General features: G+C 40.6%; 2 protein-coding genes across 3 annotated transcripts in view; one reads left to right on the plus strand and one right to left on the minus strand.

Moving 5' to 3' along the window:
* The window catches only part of emsy (EMSY transcriptional repressor, BRCA2 interacting), a 30536-nt gene extending 15296 nt beyond the window's left edge, over positions 1-15240 (minus strand). Inside the window, exons 1-14 of one of the 2 annotated variants that reach the window (XM_080866254.1) lie at positions 14992-15240; positions 12896-12989; positions 12711-12819; positions 12511-12610; positions 12340-12414; positions 11838-12013; positions 11592-11747; positions 6455-6714; positions 6137-6380; positions 4546-4764; positions 4119-4265; positions 3684-3857; positions 3476-3612; positions 1350-1523 (exon numbers count right to left, since the gene is read on the minus strand). In XM_080866254.1, coding sequence (XP_080722380.1) covers positions 1350-1523; positions 3476-3612; positions 3684-3857; positions 4119-4265; positions 4546-4764; positions 6137-6380; positions 6455-6714; positions 11592-11747; positions 11838-12013; positions 12340-12414; positions 12511-12610; positions 12711-12816 — 1968 coding nt within the window. In that variant the 5' untranslated portion in view covers positions 12817-12819; positions 12896-12989; positions 14992-15240. The remainder of the gene's footprint in view (positions 1-1349; positions 1524-3475; positions 3613-3683; positions 3858-4118; positions 4266-4545; positions 4765-6136; positions 6381-6454; positions 6715-11591; positions 11748-11837; positions 12014-12339; positions 12415-12510; positions 12611-12710; positions 12820-12895; positions 12990-14991) is intronic. The other variant, XM_080866253.1, reaches the window with a different exon arrangement.
* A 1614-nt stretch (positions 15241-16854) lies between these two features.
* arhgef12b (Rho guanine nucleotide exchange factor (GEF) 12b) overlaps positions 16855-22666 on the plus strand; it is a 46059-nt gene continuing 40247 nt past the window's right edge. The window contains exon 1 of the mRNA XM_080867380.1: positions 16855-17522. Within this exon, the coding sequence (XP_080723506.1) occupies positions 17491-17522 (32 nt within the window). The 5' untranslated portion in view covers positions 16855-17490. The remainder of the gene's footprint in view (positions 17523-22666) is intronic.

The following is a 22666-nucleotide window of genomic DNA, read 5'->3' on the forward strand; positions in this document are numbered from 1 at the left end:
GGACTTAACCATGCTTTAATGTTATTTGTGTACTGCCCAATAAATTCTGACCCTACAATCCAAATTGCAGCAGAAATTGAGACCAGGCAATGTTTTTCCAATTGTGTACTGTCCAATTTTGCTGAGCCTGTGCGAACTGTAACCTGAATTTTCTGTTTTCAGATGTCAGGTGATCTTCTGCTGCTGTAGCCCACCTGCTCTTCTGCATACCTTGTTTGTAACAACTGATTATTTGAGTAACTGTTGCCTTCCTATCAGCCTGAAGCAGTCTGGCCATTCTCCACAGACCTCTGACCTCAACAAGGCACGGCCACTGACAAGATATGTTCTCTTTTTCCAAGAGAATCCAAGTAGATCAGCAGTTTATGGACTGCTCAGATGAGCCCATCTGGCACTGACAATCATGTCACTTAAATCACTTGTCTTCCTCAGTCTGATGCTCAATTTAAACCACATCCCTACATGCAATGAGTTGCTGCCGTCTGACTGGATGATTAGAGATGTCCACTAAAAAGCAATAGAACAAGTGTACCTATTAAAGTGGCCCATAAGTATGTTCTTGGTGAAAAAAGTAATGAAACATCGAAAGGTTTTTAATTACTGTGGGGAAAAAAAAAATCAGTGGACACAATTTGTGGGTCACATCTTTCAACTGACGCATCTGCCTCCCTGTTTCTCTGTGTGTGCTTGATGTCCAGACACGTATCCCTTTTGATAACACGATCAACTTAAGGGCGATAACATGTCAGTGTTGTGGTTACAGCTCGTTGCTGTGCTCAGACAATTGGCTAATGCAGGTATAATACAGCAGGCCAGAAACATGATCATGTCACAATGCAGTCTGCAGCTGTTTGACCAACAGCAGCAGATCAAATAACTACCACAGCATTCAGCTCTGTGTGATAAGGGGAAGTTGAGGGAGAAACAGGAAAGGTAAGTGTTAAAGCTCCTGCTATACATCTGCCTATAGAACAAGGGGATTTTTTCCCCTTCTGCTTAAGTAGCTGTACATTGATTTTAAATAACCACATCTCACTTCTCTGGAAACATCCAGCGCAGGTGACTGACCTACTGAGCTCCATGAAAAGCACTCTTCTCCTTCTTGAGCAGATCTGTTCCCATTTTCAGAGGAAGAAACCCATACCCATTACTCTTAAGATAAACATGGCTCTTCCTGCACTTATATCACATGACCCTTGCGGTTACTTGTCAGTCAAAAGGTCACATGATTATCCACCCGATGTTTGTCATGTGATAACCTCAGCGGGCTGCGGTCAACCAGTTTGTAATGATGATATTTACATTTTATTAAACAAATATGGTGGAAAAAAAAAACCAACACGTCTCACCTGCGTCTTGCCCTGCTGCCCGTAAACGATCTTGGTCGGGATGATTTTGGTGGCGGTGGCCTGGGACCCGGAGCTCATGCCTTTGGGCTGGGTGACGATCATTTTAGTGATGGGTCTGGAGGCGGTGATGATTGCAGGTTTGGTCCCCTGAACTGCCTGAAGGCCCTTTTCCCCCTGCAGCATACGCAGCAAGCTCATTAGGATTCTTTTTAGCCAAATTCAAATTAAAAACAAAACAAAACAAAAAAATGAATAAAACTGAATAAAAGAAAAAGAAGCACGAATTGCAAGAAACCTAATTTAAAACATAAATTTGTGGGAACCCATACTCACTGACCAAATCCGGTGGGAACTATAGACTTCCAACCTCTCCCCCACCGTTTCCACTAATTTCACCACTGAGTCAATCCCCATAGACTCCCACATTACAATTCCCAACTTTAAAGATCAAACTGTTTACAGTCACGCACAAAAACATGTTTTTTGGTCTCTATAGATAGGTTCCCCCTTCACAATAACTGTACAGGGGTTGAAATTTCTTTTAGAACTCATGTACTTGGATGAGGTTTAACATTAGCAGGGCAGCCATAGGCAGCTGTTCAAACACTGAACCTCCCGACTGTTCGTTGCCTGTTGATGTTTTTTTTTTTTTTTGCAGTTTTCTGACAAATAACATGACCTGTTGTGAGCACAGCCCATACAAAAAGTTTGTACTTCTGACTTGGTGACTGAAATTCAAATTTTTCCCATGACAGATTTGTCCGTCTAAGGATTGCAGCCATTCAACCATTGCTAGCGTTAGTTAACGTTACACATGGGTAACTTCAAAAGACCAACAAGGCAGCAGCCAAAAGGCCAGGAACCACTGTCTTTCATATGTGTCGCGGATAATTACAACAAAATAAAATGACACGACCAAGGCAAAAACTGTGGTATTTTGTAAATATAATAATAAACGCAAATTCACTGTGTAATTGTGTAACAGCGTCCTCCTGAAATGCCCCAATAACATTGAGAGTAACATCCTCCTCTCTGCCCCTTAATGGTCTCTGGTCGCTATGGTAACACGCAAATATTTCTTTCAAAATAAGACGCAAAACTACAACACGGGAAAAGACCCAGAGAAACCGAGTTAATGATAAAAACCCTGAAAACCATAAACTTCACACCCGAGCCTCAACTCTCGCGGCTGGTACCAAACAGCTCATGGTCCGGTACCGGCCCGTGGCCCAGGGTTGGGGACCGCTGATATAAAACATCTGAAATAATTACAATGGTCGTTACATTTTCAGAAATATTGACCTCTAACCTTCACCTTGAGGTTGAGGTCACAGAAATTCAAACTCATCAGCCATTTTTAGACGACACACCTATGGTACTGTTTTGAAAATCCTACTTTGCCTTGTTCTCGAGTTATCCAGTACAATGACCAAAGTGGCTAAAGATGTCTAATAGAGGTTTAGTTTCTGAAGATCACCATTAGCTGCAGAAACGCAGCAGCTATTCTTCCTGTGGTCGCAGATCTTTGCATTTTGACAATGCATCATAAGACACACACTTAAACCATATAACTGACACGTCTACTCACATTCTTCATAAACTATTTAGGTAGAGCAAAAGCAAGCTAGCTTTGCTACAATATCTGAATCTGAAGCAGGACGCAGTGACTTAAAGTAAAGAACTGGGCTTGTAAATCTGAGTGGTGAAAGTGAAAGAAGCAGTGAACTGGTGGGCCCGGGGATCAGGCTGTGGTCAGCTGTCAGGTGTAAATATGTGAACATGATGAGGGATTTCCTGAAAATTCCCCTGAATTAATAAAGTTAAATCTGTCAAAGACTTTATAAATAATGAGGTAAAAACACAGCAGGCTTAATATTTTGAAAGCAAACACAAACTAATTACAGCCGGGAAGTCCGCATGATTTCCCCAATAACCAGTTCTGCACTACACCTCATATGTTGGTTACACAAGCATTTTATATTATTGATATAAAATATTACATAATGTTGAATTAAGCTCTAGACAGACAGACTAATCTTTCTCTCTTGTATAAAAAAAAAAAAAAGGTTAACTGCTCCTATGAGTTTAGCGCACGTGTGAGAATGCTATCACGCTCATCAACTGACCCCAGCATTTAACAGCGTGGTGACCACATTCTTGCCGGGCAGTCCCTGGATGGTCGCTCCTTTGCCCGTGGTTTTCTGCACCACGATGACGTTGGGCTTGGAGGTCATGGGGATGGTGGTGATCTTAGTCGTCGTGCCTGCAGCGGACGAGAACTGATGAGAAACTTGCACTGAACGTAGAAGCGCTCTAGACCTCCCTCTGACTCACCGGACACGATGTTGCTGCTGATGATCTTTCCTCCCAGAGTGGCCAGAGACTTGGGCACCACGGTGATGATGCTGCCGCTGGTGGTCTTGACGTAAGTGGTCCCGCCACTGGAGGCTGATATTCTGGCCCCGATGTTGGGACTAACAGTGGGTCTCGTGTAGGTGGTCTGGGTAGCTACACGAAGGAATACAGAATTACTGTTGTCCACCTTAAAGATATCGACAGGAGCGTCTCCATCGAGGATTAAATTAAGCTGCCACATTACCGGTGAGATAATTAACTCCGTTTAAATAGTCTATGATTAAATCTGAATGACAAAGAGTCACAGGTGTCATTACAGTTTTACTCTGGTCACAAAGACGACCTTTAAGTTACACGCGATCTCTCCTTTCCTGGATCAGATGTGGAGTTTTTGATCCCCTCGCCCCCACTCACCTGTGGGCTGAGTGACCAGCTTTGTGGTCATGATGGCTCCGTTGCTACTGACAACCATGATGGGAGAAGAGCTGCTGCTGGACAAAGCCGCCGAAGGCTTGGGCAGGATTTTGCTGGGCTGCACCTGCTGAGTGATGATCTTCACCCCTGCACACAAACCACACATTAACAAACAGTGCGGTCGTATCACGATATTCACTTTCTAAACAGATTCACTGTCGTGCTTTGTTTCTTTTCAAACAGCTGTGCGTCATATGAAAGAAAATGGTTAACCACCAGCAAAAGGCAAAAAAAAAAAAAAAAAAAAAGATATGAGCTTATTTTGTGAAATAGATATAATACAGGTATTGCAAACAGCACGTGGTTAAAATGAAATAAAATGACAGAACTGAAACACAAACACACAATAAAGGCTCGTCATGGTTACCGGACTCTTGTTTGATCTGAATGGTGGGCTTGGCTCCCGGTGAGGAGGTGGTGGTCTGGGTCTGACCGACGTTGGACGCTCCTAAAGGCGAGCTCTGCTGCAGCTGTTTGGGTGACTGTTGTTTGGGGAACTGGGCCAGGATCTGAGTGGGTGAGGCCATTAGTGTCTTCGGTGAAGGAAGTCTGGCTGTAGAGACCTTCACTCCAGCTGAAACTCCACCTGCAACCGACAACTTTGACGGTAAGATACAAAACCTAACAGGTGACGTCCCAGAGAAGGTTCCTCCCCCTCATGTCTAATGTTATGTTTGCAAAACTAGAAGATTGAACATTTAAGAGAGATTATCTGGTTAAAATCATATTAAAACCCACGAGCTTAAATCTTTTTACACTAATGACTCAAAATCATTTTAATCAGTAAAGTATCATTAACATTATTTTAATGTGTTTTCACAAAAAACTATTTTACAAAGGTTAACTTAATATTACTTTGTCATGTCTATCCACTTATACTAATACTGCCTTTTTCCCTCTCTTGAGCAACTAAGCTGTTGATAACATGACAGTTTTGAGTCTTTATGGCATGCTGACATTAAGCAATTAAGGCCAGATACACCATGAAAGGTGGAAGACACTCGAAGAATTCAATTGGATAATTTGCCAAAAGCAAGGATGGTGGTAAAAATAACTTTTGGTGCAAGGTGGAAACTTTTTAAGGATTTTTTAAATCAGATTTTGTAGATCTATATGTGCAGTTTGAAAGTCCTGGTGACCGCTTTTAAATAATGTTTCTGAATGGAAAGACTTGCTTCTAGAAGATGATGGATCGTATCAGATTATATAACCCAGGCTTGGCCAGCTCCAGGCCTCGAGGGCCAGTGTCCTGCAGGTTTTAGATATTACCCTGGGTCAGCACACCCAAATCCAATGATTAGTTCATTACCAGGTCTCTGGAGAACTTCAAGAGATGTTGAGGAGGTAATTTAACCATTTAAATCAGCTGCGATGGATCAAGGACACATGTAAAACCTGCAGGACACCAGCCGGCACTGGCTTGGACACCACTGATATAACCGATCCAGTGATTTCAGCTCGTACTGGAAAGATAAGGTACGTCCCTAACAAGTAATAGTAGTACTCTACTGCTAGAGTAGTAAATGAACAGAAATGAAATCAGCAGCTATATTAATAACTACATAAACTGAGTCATCAAGAAGTCAGAGTTTTACTGCTTTACCCTAATATTTGACATATTTATTCACTCAAATTTATTTTTATAAATTTAATTAGCTGAAATGTTAAGTTGTTATTCTCTGCTGCCCCCAAGTGGACAAAACAGTTAATAATACAGCTTTAAATTCATGTGTCATGCAATCCAACCTACAAAGCACTGGAGTTTAAAGGCACAGAGCCATGGAACAGTACAACCAAACTGAATAATTATCATTGAGAATAATCTGGTGTTTTTTTGATTCACTAACTAACTAATTTATTTTGAGCCCTGCTATTCTCTTGGCACCTTTGGAGCACACGTTTTTGTTTTGTCTGAAGATGGACCTGGCAGAAAAACTGAGCACAGAGGAGGAACCTACACGGTGTGACCGTCGACATGACCGCTGATGGTGTGGAGGAGACCACTGTGGTCACAGCGATGGTGTTGGGGTTCGTGGAAGTGCTGGAGCTGGCTGGAAAAACCACCGTCTGCTTTTGTGTGGGTGTGGTCAGCACAGAGGTGGACCCCAGCTTTGACACAGCGGTGGCGTTGTTGTGGGCGTGGGACTTGGACAGGATGTTGGGCACGAAATTGGAACTCGGGGAAGTCGTCACGATGATCACCTGTTGAAACACGAGACGTTTAAACTCAGAAGCAGCGTCTAGAGAGACGAGCCGAGGTAGGGTTCGACTGTCACCTTCTGCGTGGTGGTGCTGGTCGTCTGGATGGTGGGCTTGGTGAAGGTGATCTTGACGGGGGACAGGTGAGGCGGTAAGGAGTTGGCGATGCTCTGCATGATGCTGCTCATCTTGGGGCTGCCGCTCACGGGCACCGTGATGTTCTTGGATACCGGCGGGGACACCTTAGTAACTTCTTTCAGCATCACCGGAGACGAGCTGGACGAGTTCGTGCGCCTTCGCTTGCGAGGCTTCTCGTCCTCATCGGAACAACTAACACCTGAAAGGCGAAATCAGCGGGAAAAATTAAGGATGACTGAGACTGTATCACTGAGTAGGGATACACTTGAGGATTTTGCTTTTTAATTGCTGATAATCAAGAAGTACTAACTGCGATCAAGACAAGATGACTGAGATTAAATAATAAATCAGTCAGCAGAATGTTATTCAGTCTATTTCACTGACTGTACTTGGCTTGTGACAGAAATGTAACATTAAACCCTAAAATAAAAGAAAGTTTATGGGGTAAAAATTATGAATTAACAACTACCAGTAAAAATCCTAATCTGCAAATTTCTACACAGTTCTATAACTTAACTCATTCATAAATCAAAACCTCTTAATTACATCTTTAGTTCTAATGATGTACAGATGCTCTGTCTTCCGGTGCCTCATTCCCGCGCTACATTCTCCTGTCACACATTGTTTCTACCAGCTGTTTAATCGGCAGCAGATGCTGGTGGGATTGTCAAACCTGAGCCAACATGTCCTAACAGACGCCATGTTTAGGAAACTCAGATCTCACATTCCCAGCCAGTTTAGTCTGGAGTGTGGGGAGAGTATGTGAATCACTGGTGCTAAGAGAGACAGCAGTTTAAAATCACCTTGTAACAAACAGACAAGCATCGCAGTGCCCCCTTTAGGCTGAGCAGTAGATTTTTCTTTTTTTAAATATACAAACCACAGTCTCTCCCTCCTATGGAAGCCCGTTTCCGCCACTAAAAAAAAAAAAAGCTAGTATCCATAACACGAAATTTCGAGTTATTTTCTCGAAATTTCGAGTTATCTCGAAATTTCGAGAAATATAACTCGAAATTTCGAGTTACTTTTCTCAAAATTTCGAGTTAGCTCTGCCAATCAAAAATATACGTGAATGAGGTCGCTTTCTTGTTACACGGAAGCATATGGCGCAGGACCGCGCACTCAAAAACGGATCCCAACAAATTAAAGTATGTTTGCTGATAGTAACACCATGTGATTCAGCTAATAACACAGGGATTTCATCATTTGTGAAGCCAGGCTGAAAACACTCAGCAATCTGTGCATTCACGACTGGATGTAATACCGGTAGCTTAGCTGTAGCATTTGTAGCTGAGGGCTGCAGCTTCCTGGTAACATGGAAATGACGTCATTCACGTAGATTACTGATTGGCAGCGCGAACTCGAAATTTCGAGTTGCTTTTCTCAAAATTTTGAGTTAATATGTCGAAATTTCGAGAAAATAACTCGAAATTTTGAGTTATGGATCCTTTTTTTTTAGTGGCGGAAACGGGCTTCCATACCCTCCTTATCTTCAATTCCAAACTCTATTATAAAAACATAACATGAAAGCTGAAGAAGAGTACATCCCACTCCGAGGTTAAAGAACGCATCAATAAAATGACATTTACTTCAAAGTTATTTAGACATTTTACTCAAAGACATCGGCACTCATTTAAATGAGAAACTGTTTCTGGAGGGCTGGAAATTTCTTTCAAGTCTGAACACGTTCAAATGCAAAAGAAGTGATTTCAAGTGCAGCACCTCTCTGCCATCAGTTACAAGAAATAAAGCACTAAAGAACAGTGTTGGTCAAGTTACTTGAAAAAAGTAATCAGTAACTAATTACTGATTACTTCCCCAAAAAAGTAATCCCGTTACTTTACTGATTGCTTATTTTCAAAAGTAATTAATTACTTAGTTACTTTTTAAAAACACGATTTACAACCTGAAGAGGTGATAAAGCGATAGATCTTTCAGCCCAATTCTACTTTTTCTACATAATCCATCATACAAAATGTAATCAAATGGAAAAGTCTCCTTTTAAAACTTGTTTTATCAGTTTTAATCTTTTAACTTTATGCATCAAGCAAAAATGTAATTATATGCAACATTCTCTGACTGGAAGAAATTAGTTTAACATTTAAACCTATTTTCTACACATTCCAGCACATAAAATTAAATATTTTTTGTGTTTACACTCACTCTTTCAAACAGATGCAAGTAAAACACAGCAGAAAATAAATACGGTCCTGTTGCTCTATTTTCACCTGTAAAGCAGGACTCCGGTAGGCGGAGGTTTACCCTGGTGTAGGTGTGCTGCGGTCAGTTGAAGAATCCGCGAGTTTCTCTGTGAGTTTCCCATCACGTCGTAGCTACTCGGTGCTTGCTTGGAAGTTTAGGGGGGTTTTTTCGCTGTAAAAAGAAGTTTTCTTCCCACGCACGATGGACGCTAATGTTTTTGTCACTTTTTATGGAATCAAACTCAAAGTAAGGTCAGTACTTCCACACTTTAAACGCTGCACGCTCATACTCTCTCCCACAATCGATATGTGATCCATTGTTGATCTGCACACAGCTGTTGTCACTAACGGCGCACTCGCTTACGTCACTGTCGTGAGACAGTCTCGCAAAAAATCACGGTTTTAGTAACGCAGCGTTCCTACGGGAAAGTAACGGTAATCTAATTACCGTTTTTGCAATAGTAATCCCTTACTTTACTCGTTACTTGAAAAAAGTAATCAGATTACAGTAACGCGTTACTGCCCATCTCTGCTAAAGAATAAAGCTCATTATTTACATAGCACTAGCTTACAACAACAGTTGTCGCATGGGGGTTTTATAGTGTAAGGTAAAGACTGTACAAAGGTAAAGAGACAACACCAGTGAGCCAGCACTTGGCGACAGTGGGGAGGAAGAACTTTCTTTTTAAAAAGTGACTTTTGGTAGAAAGAGACTCGGGGAAGTTACGGGGAAACTGAGGAGAAGAAAAAGAGGCCAGATCAGCAAGTGGTGAGAAAAAAAAAATGTTCAGTGCATCATGGGAAATCCCCCAGCAGCCTGAGCCTACAGCAGCATAACTAAGGTTAACTAAGATTAAGCCCAATCTTAAAAGTAGAGAGACTGTCTGCCTCGTGAATCCAAACTGGGATCTGCTTCCATGAGGTCTGCTCTCAAATAGAGATGGCACGATACCACTTTTTTATGTCCGATACCGATATCATAAATTTGGATATCTGCCGATACCGATATGAATCCGATATAGTGTTTTTTAATCAACAAAGCTGTTTTTTAAATATCTTGCTGCATTTTGTATAAGTTCATACTCAAGTTTAAAACAACAACTACACTAAAGCTATTCTGTTATACCTGTATGCAAAAAAAAAAATTTCATAGTTCAGCAATACTGATCAATCTAATAAACTTAAACCTACACCATCCTCCCTATTCTGGTATTTTAAAGAGTACTTAGCATAAATATTAAGCAACCTAACTAATAGGGTTCCAACTCCCAGCAACAACAAAAATAAATAAATAAAAAATAGGGAACCACCCCTCACGCTCCACCTCATGATGCTTAATCGACGTAATCAACCTTAATTTGATGCAGTGTGAAAAAAAATGCACAGAAATCAATTATTTTTCAAGAAATATTAAATAGATTCAACATCTTTCTTCAACAAAATTGCAGACTGCACAGATGGTACCTTCCCAAAGGAAAAAGTACTATAGCTTACTAGGGTATATACAGTATATATATATTAGACTTAATAGTCACTATATACAGTAATGGACTTCTATTCATTTTGCATCAAATTAAAACTTTGGGTGTCAGATAATTATTTATTAAAAGCTCGACATTTTAAATGAGAATAAGAAAGAAAAGTATGTCTTTGTGCCCCCTTTTCCCTGTTAATGCCCTATCGGCCCCCCTGGCTAAACTTTGCTAGATCCGCCCCTGCACAGTTACCAGCGTCAGCTACGTAGAAAAAGATCCTCCAACAGCTTATCAAGCTTAAACGTGCTGCTGTTGTTTATCCGCTGGTTTCCTCTTTCTGGTGCAAAGTGGGCCAAAAGCAAACTAGAGACACGGACTCGCGACAGAAAAGCCGATCAGCTGATCGTTAAGCAGTTTCATGATTGAAGTAGCAGCAAGAAGAGGCAGTCGCTCCATATATCAGTTGTTAAGCTTAACGCAGGAATGCTTTACAAACATTCAGAGATGGACTTACACACTTGCTTTACTTCTCTCGGGATAACTTTGTCGGAGATGAAATGCCGGGTTGCTAGCGAAGCTCCAAATGCTATCCAGACCACCGACCGGTCCTGCATGCCACAGCCGCTCTATCACGTGATGCATACTGCTCCGACGTGCTAACGTTCTGAGGTGAGTTACGGCGTGTCGCAAGTTTTGTGAGCTGCTTTCGTGATATTTAATGGATCGGATTACATTTTTTATTTTTCTCCGATATCCGATCCAGTAATTTAGGTCAGTATCGGACCGATACCGATACGTAATATCGGATCGGTCCATCTCTACTCTCAAATATGTCAAACTAATCATTTAAGGGACTATGTTTGTGAGTGTGAGGTTTGAAAGTTAATACAGAGTTAAAATTAAGCACAAAATCAGCAAAAATCTTCAGACTCATGTTACGGTTCAGTCTTCCCAACATCTCACACCCATCATTTGCCTCTTCCACTGAGCTCTTATAAACCGTCTAACAGAGAAGAAAAATACAAACTTACACCCAGCAAGTCAGCATATGAAGACAAACACAGACAAACCAGAAGGTTTGGTGACAACTGTGACAGAGAAACTGAGAGATCGCTGGGATCCTGCTGATATGTTAGAAAGGCTTTCTCTAACTGAGCACTTGTGCTGGTTTAAATAACACATATGTAAATAAAGGATGACAGTTTTGGTAACTTGTGTTATTTAATGACATGTTAATTAGCCATGCAGTTAGCCTCCTCCCTGAAAAGTATTTTTAATTTTATTTATATAGCAGCAAATCACAACAGTCGGCTCAAGTTATGTTGCTATTTATTATTTCCCTTTCATGTTGCTTCTGTCCAAAGCAAGAGAAAAGTTGATACGATGTTGCTGACACTCACTTTTCACATACACAGTGCTGCCGCTGGGCAGCACCACCACGTTGGATGAAGGGCTGGGTGGCCGTGGAGATTTCACTGTTGCTCCTATAGGGCCGCTGGTCGCCGTGGTGCTGGTGGAGGTGCAGGTGGTGCTCGTGTAGGAGTAGCACACCACGACTACAGGGAGGAAATGAAACACATCATTCAATGCCCAAAGTGTTTGAAAACAGCCAGAGTCCGATGCAAAGTGAATGTTTCTGGCTTTACCCTCTTTGTTCCCCGTTTCAGCTGGCAGCAGGAGGGAGGCGTTCTGATTGGCTGTGGCGCTGGCCACAGCGTTAGCTGTGACTGTAAAGGCCGTCTGGGGAACCAGCCTCGGCATCAAAGGAACAAGCCTCCGCCCTTCAATGGACCACTCAGAGGAGCTGTTTGGACCCGACATGCTGAAAAAGAAAAAGAACGGAAATCTGATTAGAGGACGGCACGAGAGGAAACGTTATAAGTCCTCAAAGTTACTCAGGCTCAGAGTCAGGGTACAACAAAGGCCTGTTTAAAACCTAAAGCTTTTATTTCCACATGCTTTCACTCCACACCTTACAGTTTGACAAGCACTGGAGCAGAGGTTGGTTAAATAAATAGCCAAATAGCTCATTGTTGCTAAAGTGAATGAGGAAAAGACTAATGAAAACTTTGAGGAAAACCTGAATACGTCCCTTTTGCTCTCCTCCACAGACATTACAGAGCTGGACTTAAACAGTCTCATACTTACTGATAAGCGATGGTGGTGAGGCGCTCATCGTTGACAGCCCTGCGGACCTCTGCGCGATGACGCTCTGTAGAGATGCTGTGAGGGCAAGGGTAAAAAGGAAAGGCTGGTTTTAAATAAACCTAACTCTGCAAGCAAAAATGAAAGAAACTATTTAAAAACAACAAATATTACCCGAGGATTTTAGTGAGCTCGCCCAGCAGATCCTTCTTGTCCTTTGTCAGGTCTCCTTGGGCTCTCAGAGCGCTGATGACCCCAGCGTACGCCTCCAGCTCTGCGACACACAAACATCAGTCTGTAAATGTTGCAGGTCTTTTGCATATAAAAGAGATTCAATCAGAGCCACTGATAACATTGCACTGCTTTGAGCTCACCCAGTTTCCGCAGAATTCTTTTGCACTCATCCCTGCCCAGGTCAAGGATGGTGGGCCACACCACCGGCATGGTACCAGCTAGCACTGGTTTCTCCAGCTGAATCATTGGCTAAGAAGACAGTAAGCAAGAAGGCAAGTTAGGACTCGATTTCCCATAAACCACAGTGCTTCATGGTTAAGCTCACCAGGCCCCGTGCACTCTTTCTTCAAGAGCTTCAGCAAACTGTCATTCCATGGAGGTAAATTGGACTCATCCCGATATAACAAGCAGAGTTTTTCCTGAATATAAAACATGTCAGCACAAAGAGTTTTACGACCAGGACTAGCAAAAATAAAACCGTTAAAACTATTTTTATACAGAATTTAATTTACTCAAGCGCAAATATATTTATGTTTATCGAATGGCCAAAAATAACAGGGAAACGCTAAGACTTCTAATAATTAAGGTAACACAGATTCTGTTTTATATGAACCATATAAAATAGGCCAAATCCTGATGAGGTCTCTGACGTAAACAAAGGGGACAGTCATTAAATGTGGAAATGAACCGCTTCTCCTTTGTTTCCCTTACATGTAGCGACATCTAAAAATCAATATGGGACAGATACCACAAATTTTAACAAAATAAATAACAATATTATAACAGTGACAACACAATGATTTGGAAATGGTCTCATATCTACATGGCACCTTTCTCTAGTCTTTCTCACTACTCCAAGCCACTGTAGCCGTACATCAATACAGTGCTTTATTCTTCAATATTAAGCACTTTATCTACCTCACCAACTGCTCTAATATGCAAGTCTTTGGACAGTAGGATGAAGGTGCTGGACTATTAAAAAACACCAAATGTCAACACATGAAAAGGTGTGATAGTCCACCTTAGGTAACAGAAGAGAGTTAAGGGAAGCAAGTTCAACCTAGCCAGGCTTTCTTTGTGATAGCTGACTTGAAAAAGCGTCAAATCCAGATCAGAGATAACAACGAAGAGAAAATATAACACTTCTGGACCATTTTAAACTGAAACGCTGAACATAAGCTGCTCTTAATTAAGTTTTTCAGCACATTACCGTGGTGATCCAAGTAAGAAAAGACCCACCTTCGTAAGAATGAAAGCTATTAACCCCTTAATCTCTCTTCATACTACACTGCTCTCCATTGTATTGTGTTCATTTGACCTGCTACCTCTGCTCTTTGCTTAAATTTAATATAGGACTTTCAATATCCGGTCACAGGAGTATGTAAGAGTATGGAACTACATTTCTTTATTTCATTACATTTTAAGTTAAAGATTATATTTTTTTAAATTGTTTCATGTATGTGCCTTTTATTATGTGTATGCCCACTTAAACTGGATATATATTACTATATATAAATATATATTAGATACATGGCCACCAATTAGACAACCTATTCATATTAATAACAAATGCTATAATCTTAACAAATGGATTGCTTTGCAAATAAAGTAGAAGAAAAACCATTATCTTGTAATTTGCATTTCTAAAACAAATACTTGCACAAGTCTGAACATGCAAAACAGTCTGCAGTTAAGCAGTCTGCAACCAGCGACTGCACTTGACTCATTTAAAGCATGCATTGCCACATCAACACAGCTGTCAGTGGAAACAGGGATGTTCAGCTATTAGACAGACGTAGTTTAGTATCACATCTTTGGTTGGTTCATTTTACTCTAGAGCAAAAAAGCTGAATGAAGAGGCTCCAAAAAGTGTGCTTTCTGTCGGGGACTGTGTACGCCTCTCCCGGCTAGATTGCCCCAGACCAGCCCGCACAGATGTCAGTAAGAGCTGAACAGTTAACAGTCGGTGTTCCGCCCATCACCGGGCCTCTCAACCAATAAACACTGCCAACAAAATACATAAAAATTCTTCTTTGGTTTAATCTAACTCAACCCTATTGCAGACTTTACATGCCGAAGAGCACTGAAGGTGCTAACACTTAGAAAAGGAAAGCGGTTTTCTCTCTGGGTCAGGCATTATGCTGTAAACAATGAAAAATGTTGCTGCTACATTTTCTGGGTCAATTTCTGTTAGTACGTCGCAAAACAACGGTGCATACCGCCTTCATCAAACTGCCCCGCGATGCTTCCAGTGCGGTGCAAATATGTCCAATAACCTCAGGATACATACTAGCATGCCCCCAGAATGAAGTACCAGTAGATGAGCATCATATTTAGTCATCTTGATGACAAAAACCTTTGCAGTGGATGCTGTTAGCTTAGCTTAGCAACCTAGCTGTTTCTATGAGCCAAACGTCTCACCGTCCGGTAGCAGTGCCACTTCAAGGCCTTCGGAAAGCCGCCATCCCAATAAACATGGCCGACCGCAAGACATTTAGATAGTTTACCACATCGTGAAGGAGATCTCTAGTGAAAGTGCCAAAGAAAACGGGAGCTAAGGTGCTAAAACAGCCGATCTGCCTAAATATGTGACAATGTTTATGTTGTCTGTTTTTTTTTAAGTATCTGTGGTTGGCCTGTGGACGGATGCCCTTCTTGTTCGTGTAACAATCCTTGTTGCTGCTTCTTCTGTACCAGTGCACTGGTGCCCCCTACAGGCGTTTGATTGTAAGTCCGCCAAAGACAGTTGATCAGCCAGTTTACAATGAACCACATTGTCAAATAAAGATCTATAGTCTCCGGGTTGACTTAAAAAACAAAACGAAACCATAATATATAGTGCAATATCGTCAACTAAGACAAAAATAAAATAAAATCAAAGCAGGGTCAGGGCCAAAACCATTGTAAAAGACTGATATCACCTTGGCACCACCTGTTCGAACCTGCACTTTCAGATTAACAGTAACACATATAGTAATATATTAATATTCTATTGATATGAAGTACGCTCATGTCAGAAAACTTTACTGCAGAATAGCTCCAGACCTGCAGACATCAACTGACCCCTGCACTTTATGGTCCAGTTGCCTCTTTTGTATTGTGTGCATGTGCTACTTTGTGATTTGCCTAATGTTTATTTCTTTTTTTGTTTTTTAAGTAACAGTTTTAAGGGATGCTTGTGTAACATTTATTTAATCATACATGAATGTATGCATGTAGTTTCAACCTTGTTGCACCACACAGGAGTGGCTCAGTGACTCATCCCAATCTCAAACTGCTTTATTTCTAATGACAACAAAGATTTCTATTCTATACTATATTTTTACATGTCACTTGTTGTCACGTGTTGCTTTGTCAATTAATAGCGAAATATTGTAATATAATAATACTTTATGCACGGATCAGTAATTGTTCTGGAAACTAAATAAATCTGAATTGAAGTGGCAGCAAAAACTCGAGAACAAATAAAAATAGAAACCATTTAGATAATGCAAAACTATTAACTCTGGTATTAAGGATAACAGAATTTGATCCATTTACATTTGTCCAACCCATTTTACATTGTGGGTCACACAGCCCAGTTTTGTCTTAAGTAGTGTGGACCAGTGGCCCTTCTCTGTCAGTGTAAAGAAGTTTATACATATTTATATAAATATAGTTTATGGATTTAAATATGCAGAACGTTTTGAGTGTATGGATTATTAAAGCCAGGAGGTTCATAAAATAAAATGATTAATCAGCTAACAGATTAAAGCAGCTTAAGTATCAGACAGACCTGTTAGTTATTTAAAGGGATAATATTAAATGAGAAAACTCTCAGTGCGCTATATTCCAGTATATGCTGAGGAAATTAAGAAAAGAGGAAATTAAGTCTGCACCCCCAGAGCGCCTTCTTAATGTGCTCCAAGCCACGCTGAAATAAAACCGACATCCATGTATGGCATAAAATAGAAGTTAAACAAAGCAGCAGTTTAAATAGATGAAAACACGTAAAGACTTTTCTACATAATATCTGCAAAACCCGATCCTTTACAGCACAAATTGTGCTTGGGTAAAGTGTATCTGTGTGTAATCAGATTAACTTTAAGAGTGTGTTGCACAGAAAGTGATTCACTGTTAGATAAGGTAAAAACAAACAAACAAACAAACCCCACCATATTCGTTATAAAGCGTATAGTTTAGAGAACTCCGATGGGCTCCTAAACGCATCGTGATGGAAGGTGTGTTTTTCCTCCTCTTTTCACTTCTTTTTTGGGGAGGGGGCACAAAGCATTTCCTCTTTCCCAAATGCATCACACAGCAGAGCAACGACCGCGACTCTTCGCACAAATTAGCGATAAGATCGGCTGCGGGATGCCCCAGAAAGCACGAACCGTCCACATCCGCGCAGTGAACAACACCGGGACGTCGCGCAAATAAGAGGGGGGAAAAAGTTCATTTTGGATCCAGCAGCCAAAGTTTGACGTAATTCTCCCCCGGACACCAGGAATAGTCTGGAGTGTCATCATGGAAGTATTTCCTAAGGAAAAACAAGAGATTCTCTCTCTCTCTCTGAACTTGAAGGTAATCTGAGAATGTGAAAGCTGGGGAGAAAAACCAGTTTTTTTTCCAGATGTCCATCTCCTGATGCAGGCAGCGGCTGCTTTCTGAAAGAAGCGAATTTCATTTCATCACTTCTGCTGGAGTTTAAACAGCTGGATCGTCCCATAGATACATAAAAACACACATCCTGTGTCTCCGAGGAGCTTTACTTTTGATTTTTAAACCTTCATGCTGGATGTAAAGACTAGGCAGCGTTTCGGGGACGTGCATGGACGCGTAGGAGACGAAATGAAGAAGCAGTTTTAGTACAGAAGAGTCGGGAGTTATGATGGTAATGTTGTTTGGGTGAAGCCGTCGGAAACTCACAAGGGAAGCCCAATGAGTGGCACACAGTCAACACTCGCTGACAAGTAAGTTCGCCACTCTCTCTCACACTCTCATTCTCTGCGTGTCTTTATTTGTTGCTTAATTTTGGCTTACGTGCTGACGAATGGGTTTTCGGGTCAGTTTTGTGAATGGAAAGACACCTTAGTGCACCACACCCGATTCCATTAAAAAACACCTGATTTTAAAATATATTCCCGGCTGGAAAACATAAACAACACATAATCGGATTGGATTATTTGTATTTTAGTTTCGTATTTTTCTTTTTTGTTAATTCGGCGATTTAATGATTCAATTCATCTATGTATTTTAATGCTTAGACTTTTTTATTTTAATGCTTATTTTAAATGTAAATTAAAAGCTGGATTTTAATACACTTAAAGTTGTTTCATCTACTACTTGGACTGCCGAACAAAGCACACGGCTTTGATAAACACTTAAGCAACTTTAATAATCTCACAGCAACGTTATCCAGGTAATAACGACAGGGAAAATCAAAATTTACAGTTTTCTCAGTGGAGTTCATGAACATGTCCATTGTAAAACTAATTGGCCACAGAACTGGGCAGGGTTTTCCCCTGTTTGACTCCAGAATATGACTGTCAGAGTTGAACCAGAAGAGGGATATTTCGTGGTGCTGCTATGTTTTCAATTAGTTGTCTCTAATATATTGCTTAATTTGAGAGTTTCCTGAGTATTTTTGTTGTATACTCTTGAAAGGCATCCATTAGTACTTGTTCAGTGAGTCAGCATGTTTTCTAGGATACACACAGGAATCACCACCAGTCACTGGACCTTCGACATCTCCAAATCCTTGACTAAAGTCACATGACTTCAATACAGGCAGGGAGTTTCACTGACAGGCTGTAGCAAAGGGAAGCAGGTATAATGTATTAACCCCCACCCTTATTAATCACTGATAACAACCTCAAATAAAGAATCAATCATTATTTTATGTTTTCATGTTGTTCGGTGTCTTCCTTCTCTGAGATAGAAACATTACAGGCTGACTTTGACTCACATTCAATCCCATATAAGCTATTTCTGTATTTGTTTTTCTTACACTTTGCAGTCAGGAGTTTTCTTTGAGGAAACTATTGAATAAAAGCACACATGACTGCCTTGGAGAGTCAAACAAAGTCATTTGATTTCTCGACCTTCAGCCTGCAGGAAGGACCCAGTCAGTCGACTGCTTTGCTGGTTTTTTAAGACAACGAGTCTCTTCTGTGTTCATATCTGCTTAATGATCATACAATCTTAATGATTCTTAATAGGCCTTAGAAGAGAAAGCCTGCCAAAATATGACTCATAAATCATACAGACTGAGTCATGTAACTCAGTCTGTATTTGAAACTAGGACTGTCCTGTATAACTATTAACATTGACACAGGTGTTCTTTTTTTAAATTAAACTAAGGCGCTGGTTAGCCTAGTTTAGCACAGTAGCTAAAAGTATCAGGAAATTGCTTATTCTGGTCTCGCTCCGACACAAAGGTACCAAATGTGCTAATGTCACTGTTAAAATAATGTAGAGAAATGGTTAGTAATGCATTTTTAGTTGTGTGTAAATTTATTTAGAGATATGCAAGATGTTTATTTGTTGGAGATCTTGATGAATGAGCGATATTTGGAGGTCTCTGTAGGCCAGGGGTGGGGGAACTCCAGGCCTCAAGGGTCTTGCAGGTTTTAGACGTGTCCTTGATCAATCTTCTTAGTTCACTCTGGATGAAACTACTTAAGAGCATGTCGAGAAATGTTGTCTAAAACCACCACAATGATGTTTATCCATTAAAAAAAAACAATCAAGTCCAAGATTGCTGGAACTATAACCACAAAAAGCAGTTTGGTTTTAATAAATTCTGATCTTCGCTGAGATCCTTTAGATATAAGCCGCTTAGTTCATGATGAATATGAGGTCATTGTTTATTACATTTTTAAACTAGTTAGCAGCTTATAATAATAATAATAATAATAATAATAATAATAATAATAATAATAATAATAATAAACTTTATTTATAAAGCACACTAAAAAACCAAGGGTATACCAAAAGGCTTGACAAAATAAGATAGGAAAAAAAATTTGGGAGAGGGAAAAGAGAGAGAGAAAGGACCCGGCACGTATTAAATATAAAACCATGAGATTCATAATACATAAAAGTTGCAGAGATAATGATGATGTGCTGCAGAGATTTGCAAATGATGTAGTTGCTATTATTTGCATCAGCTTTACAATGATAGCAGTTTCAACTAACATGTGTGTTTGTTTGTTTGTATGTTTGTTTGTTTGTTTGTTTGTTTGTTTGTTTGTTTTTCTTGGATAACGTTTTGGCACACATTGAGCACCATATAGGCCAATAATGATAAATCTAAATATGAGCCAGTGTTGCTTTATTTAAATTGGTTGACCAAAATACTGATTGGGTCTAATATGGAAATATCCATGCACCATATTTTAAATAACTGTTATGTGAAGGGAAAAAAACTCATCAACTTTAACAACAGCGCTATAAAATAATAGTAATTATAAATTTTGATTAAGGACACGTGGAAAAAGTGCAGACCTCGATCAAGAATGAAAATTCCCTCCACAGGGAATAAATTATAAAAAGCAATAAATTCTCTGGATCCAGAAGAATATCTCATTTGTTGAAAACATAAAAATGATGTTTCCTCGTTTTCTTATTCAAATTTAATATGTTACAACTTTTATTTCTCCTCGGATGTCATGTTTGATAGTGATCTCAGGACTCACTAAACCATCGTGAGTAGTGATGGGCGGTGTCTATGAAGGGTGGGGGACGTGATCAATTCAAACTTGTGGTCAACACTTACAGGGATTTCCTCATTTAAGGGAAAGGGTTACCCATGCTTGTCTTTGATGGACACATGCTCATCTGCTCAGTACTTCACTCATCACAGACCTGTTGTTGCTCAGGCTCGTGTGGCTGAACGCCACATGACCCTCTAAGAATTTAGACCTGGACGCCACCATCTCGAGTAACTAGTTAGCATGTTGTTCATTATAACCAGACAAATCGCTCTACCACTGACTAGCTGTCCTCCACCACCACCACCACCACCACCCAGTGCAGTGACTAGTAACAGCATTCCTGGTTTGAACCTGCGGGGCAGCTTCAGTGTGGAGTTCACATGTTCTCCCTGTGCCTGCATGGACTCTCTCCTCCCACAGCCCTGTTAGGCTAATTTGTGTATCTAAATTGGGCAAAGCTGTGAATGTTTGCCTGTCTCTACGAGACCTGCCCAGATTGCATCACTCTTGGATAAGCGGTAAAGAAAATTGAGGGGTAGCCTAACAAACAAAGAAACAAAGAAACCCAACCAATTACATAACCTTCTTGGCAGAGGTAATGGATGAAAAATATTGTATTGATTAACGAATAAGCCCTGACAGTATCATTTCCTCTGGACAGCTTCATCTAATGATCTCACGTTCACTCTCTGCCTCATCTTTATGGAAGAGCTACAACTGGAAACGTGACACTGATCATGTCTTTGTCTATATTAATTATTTACCAGCCTCTAACTGTAGAAATGGTAGTGCGCTGTGTATTTGAGGTCTTTGTTATCTGTGTTTTCATGAAATTCTTGCAGATTAGACGGCTTTGAATGGGACTGCTGCCGTCAGATGTTTGCTCGATGTCGTGCGATGACAAAGTGTCCGTCTGTCCCTCGCATACACACCTCTTTGTTGATATAATTTGTTTTACTATCTTAACAATACATGCACATTACTACATTACTGAAATGGCTCGTCATTGCCTGGTAACAAATGTGCCAACTCCAGCAGTGGTTGTGTCACGGCCTGGGGGCTGTCCAAGTGTTTCTCAGCGAGAAGAATTCAGCCCCCCCTTTGCAAGGTTTCTGGTAACATTTGCGATATTTTACGGTCTTGATGGGACACGTTCTCCCATCTGCCTCGCCTTGCAGAAGAAACCAAAACCATCCTCTTTCCTGAGGTTAATGAGTCTTGCTGGGCTTCAGGCGCAGGCACAGCTTCCTGCAGGTTGGACAGAAGCGGTAAGCTTTTAGACCTACAAAGGAATTGTTTATTACAGCTGGGATGGATCGGAAATATGGCTAAAAACAAGTCGGCAAAGGAAATAAACTCAGACAAACAGGTTAGACAGATTAATTAAAAAAAGAAAAGAAAAACAGTGAAATAATGTCTTTTGTAAACAGTGTTCACAGTTTGTAGATGTGCTTCCTTGTTCAAATTTGATCCATCCTGCTTGTCATACGTGTGCATGTGCAATGAGGCGTCATCACTTTTAGTTTTATCTCCACATGGTTTAAACTGTTTGGATAATCTGGTGGTTTGTTTATCAGACTGCTGCTGGATATACTGAGGTCAGTCGGTTTTGTGGAGAATGATATTGATAGAATTTAGAGGACTGTTTGTAAAATGTAAAGATGCAGTTCTTTCTTTTTTTTACTTTAACAAAAATTGAATGTTGAGGAGAAAAATGCTGCAGGTAGGAACAGTGTTCTTCATGGCGTAAGCATGCACGATTGTCTCCATTTACCTGGATAATAAGGTCAATCTCATACCACTACCTGGGCTCTGACGCTAGTGAACGTTAGTTGCTGGTACAAACCTGATGAAAAGGACATCAAAAGCTAAGAACATGCAAAGGCATGTAAATCTGTCCCACTGACCTCCTGTAGAGCAATGGTTTCCACTGGTTTATCTTGGGATTCCGTCATTAGTCAAATATACACCTGCACATAGGTTTATGAGTTCTTGGTTAGCAGTTTATAAAAATCCTTTAGGAAAAAAAACTTCTATTAAAGATAATCCCCGTCTGTTGGCGCACGGCGATTGTGGGATTATGAGGGCGAGACGCATTAAAAGCCCCTGTTGACAGCGATCAGGTTAATAAGGGAGAAACGTATTAGTTTCACGATAGGGACAAGTCACAACTAACCACCGGTGTGGATGACACACCGCCTAATGAAGAGCATACAAAAAACCTTAGACAGCATTGTGAAAGCTACTCGTCTCATGGCTTCAGCTGTCAACAGCTCTCAGCCCAGGAACGTCATCTGCTGCGAGAAGTTGGTGTCGAGATCTAACATCTCGTCTCACACAAATGTGCTCTGCTAAATAAATAAATAAATAAATAAATAAAGCACTGTGTCTGAGTCTGC

The sequence above is a fragment of the Rhamphochromis sp. 'chilingali' genome (genome assembly GCF_963969265.1).
Source record: "Rhamphochromis sp. 'chilingali' genome assembly, chromosome: 19".
NCBI lineage: Eukaryota > Metazoa > Chordata > Actinopteri > Cichliformes > Cichlidae > Rhamphochromis > Rhamphochromis sp. 'chilingali'.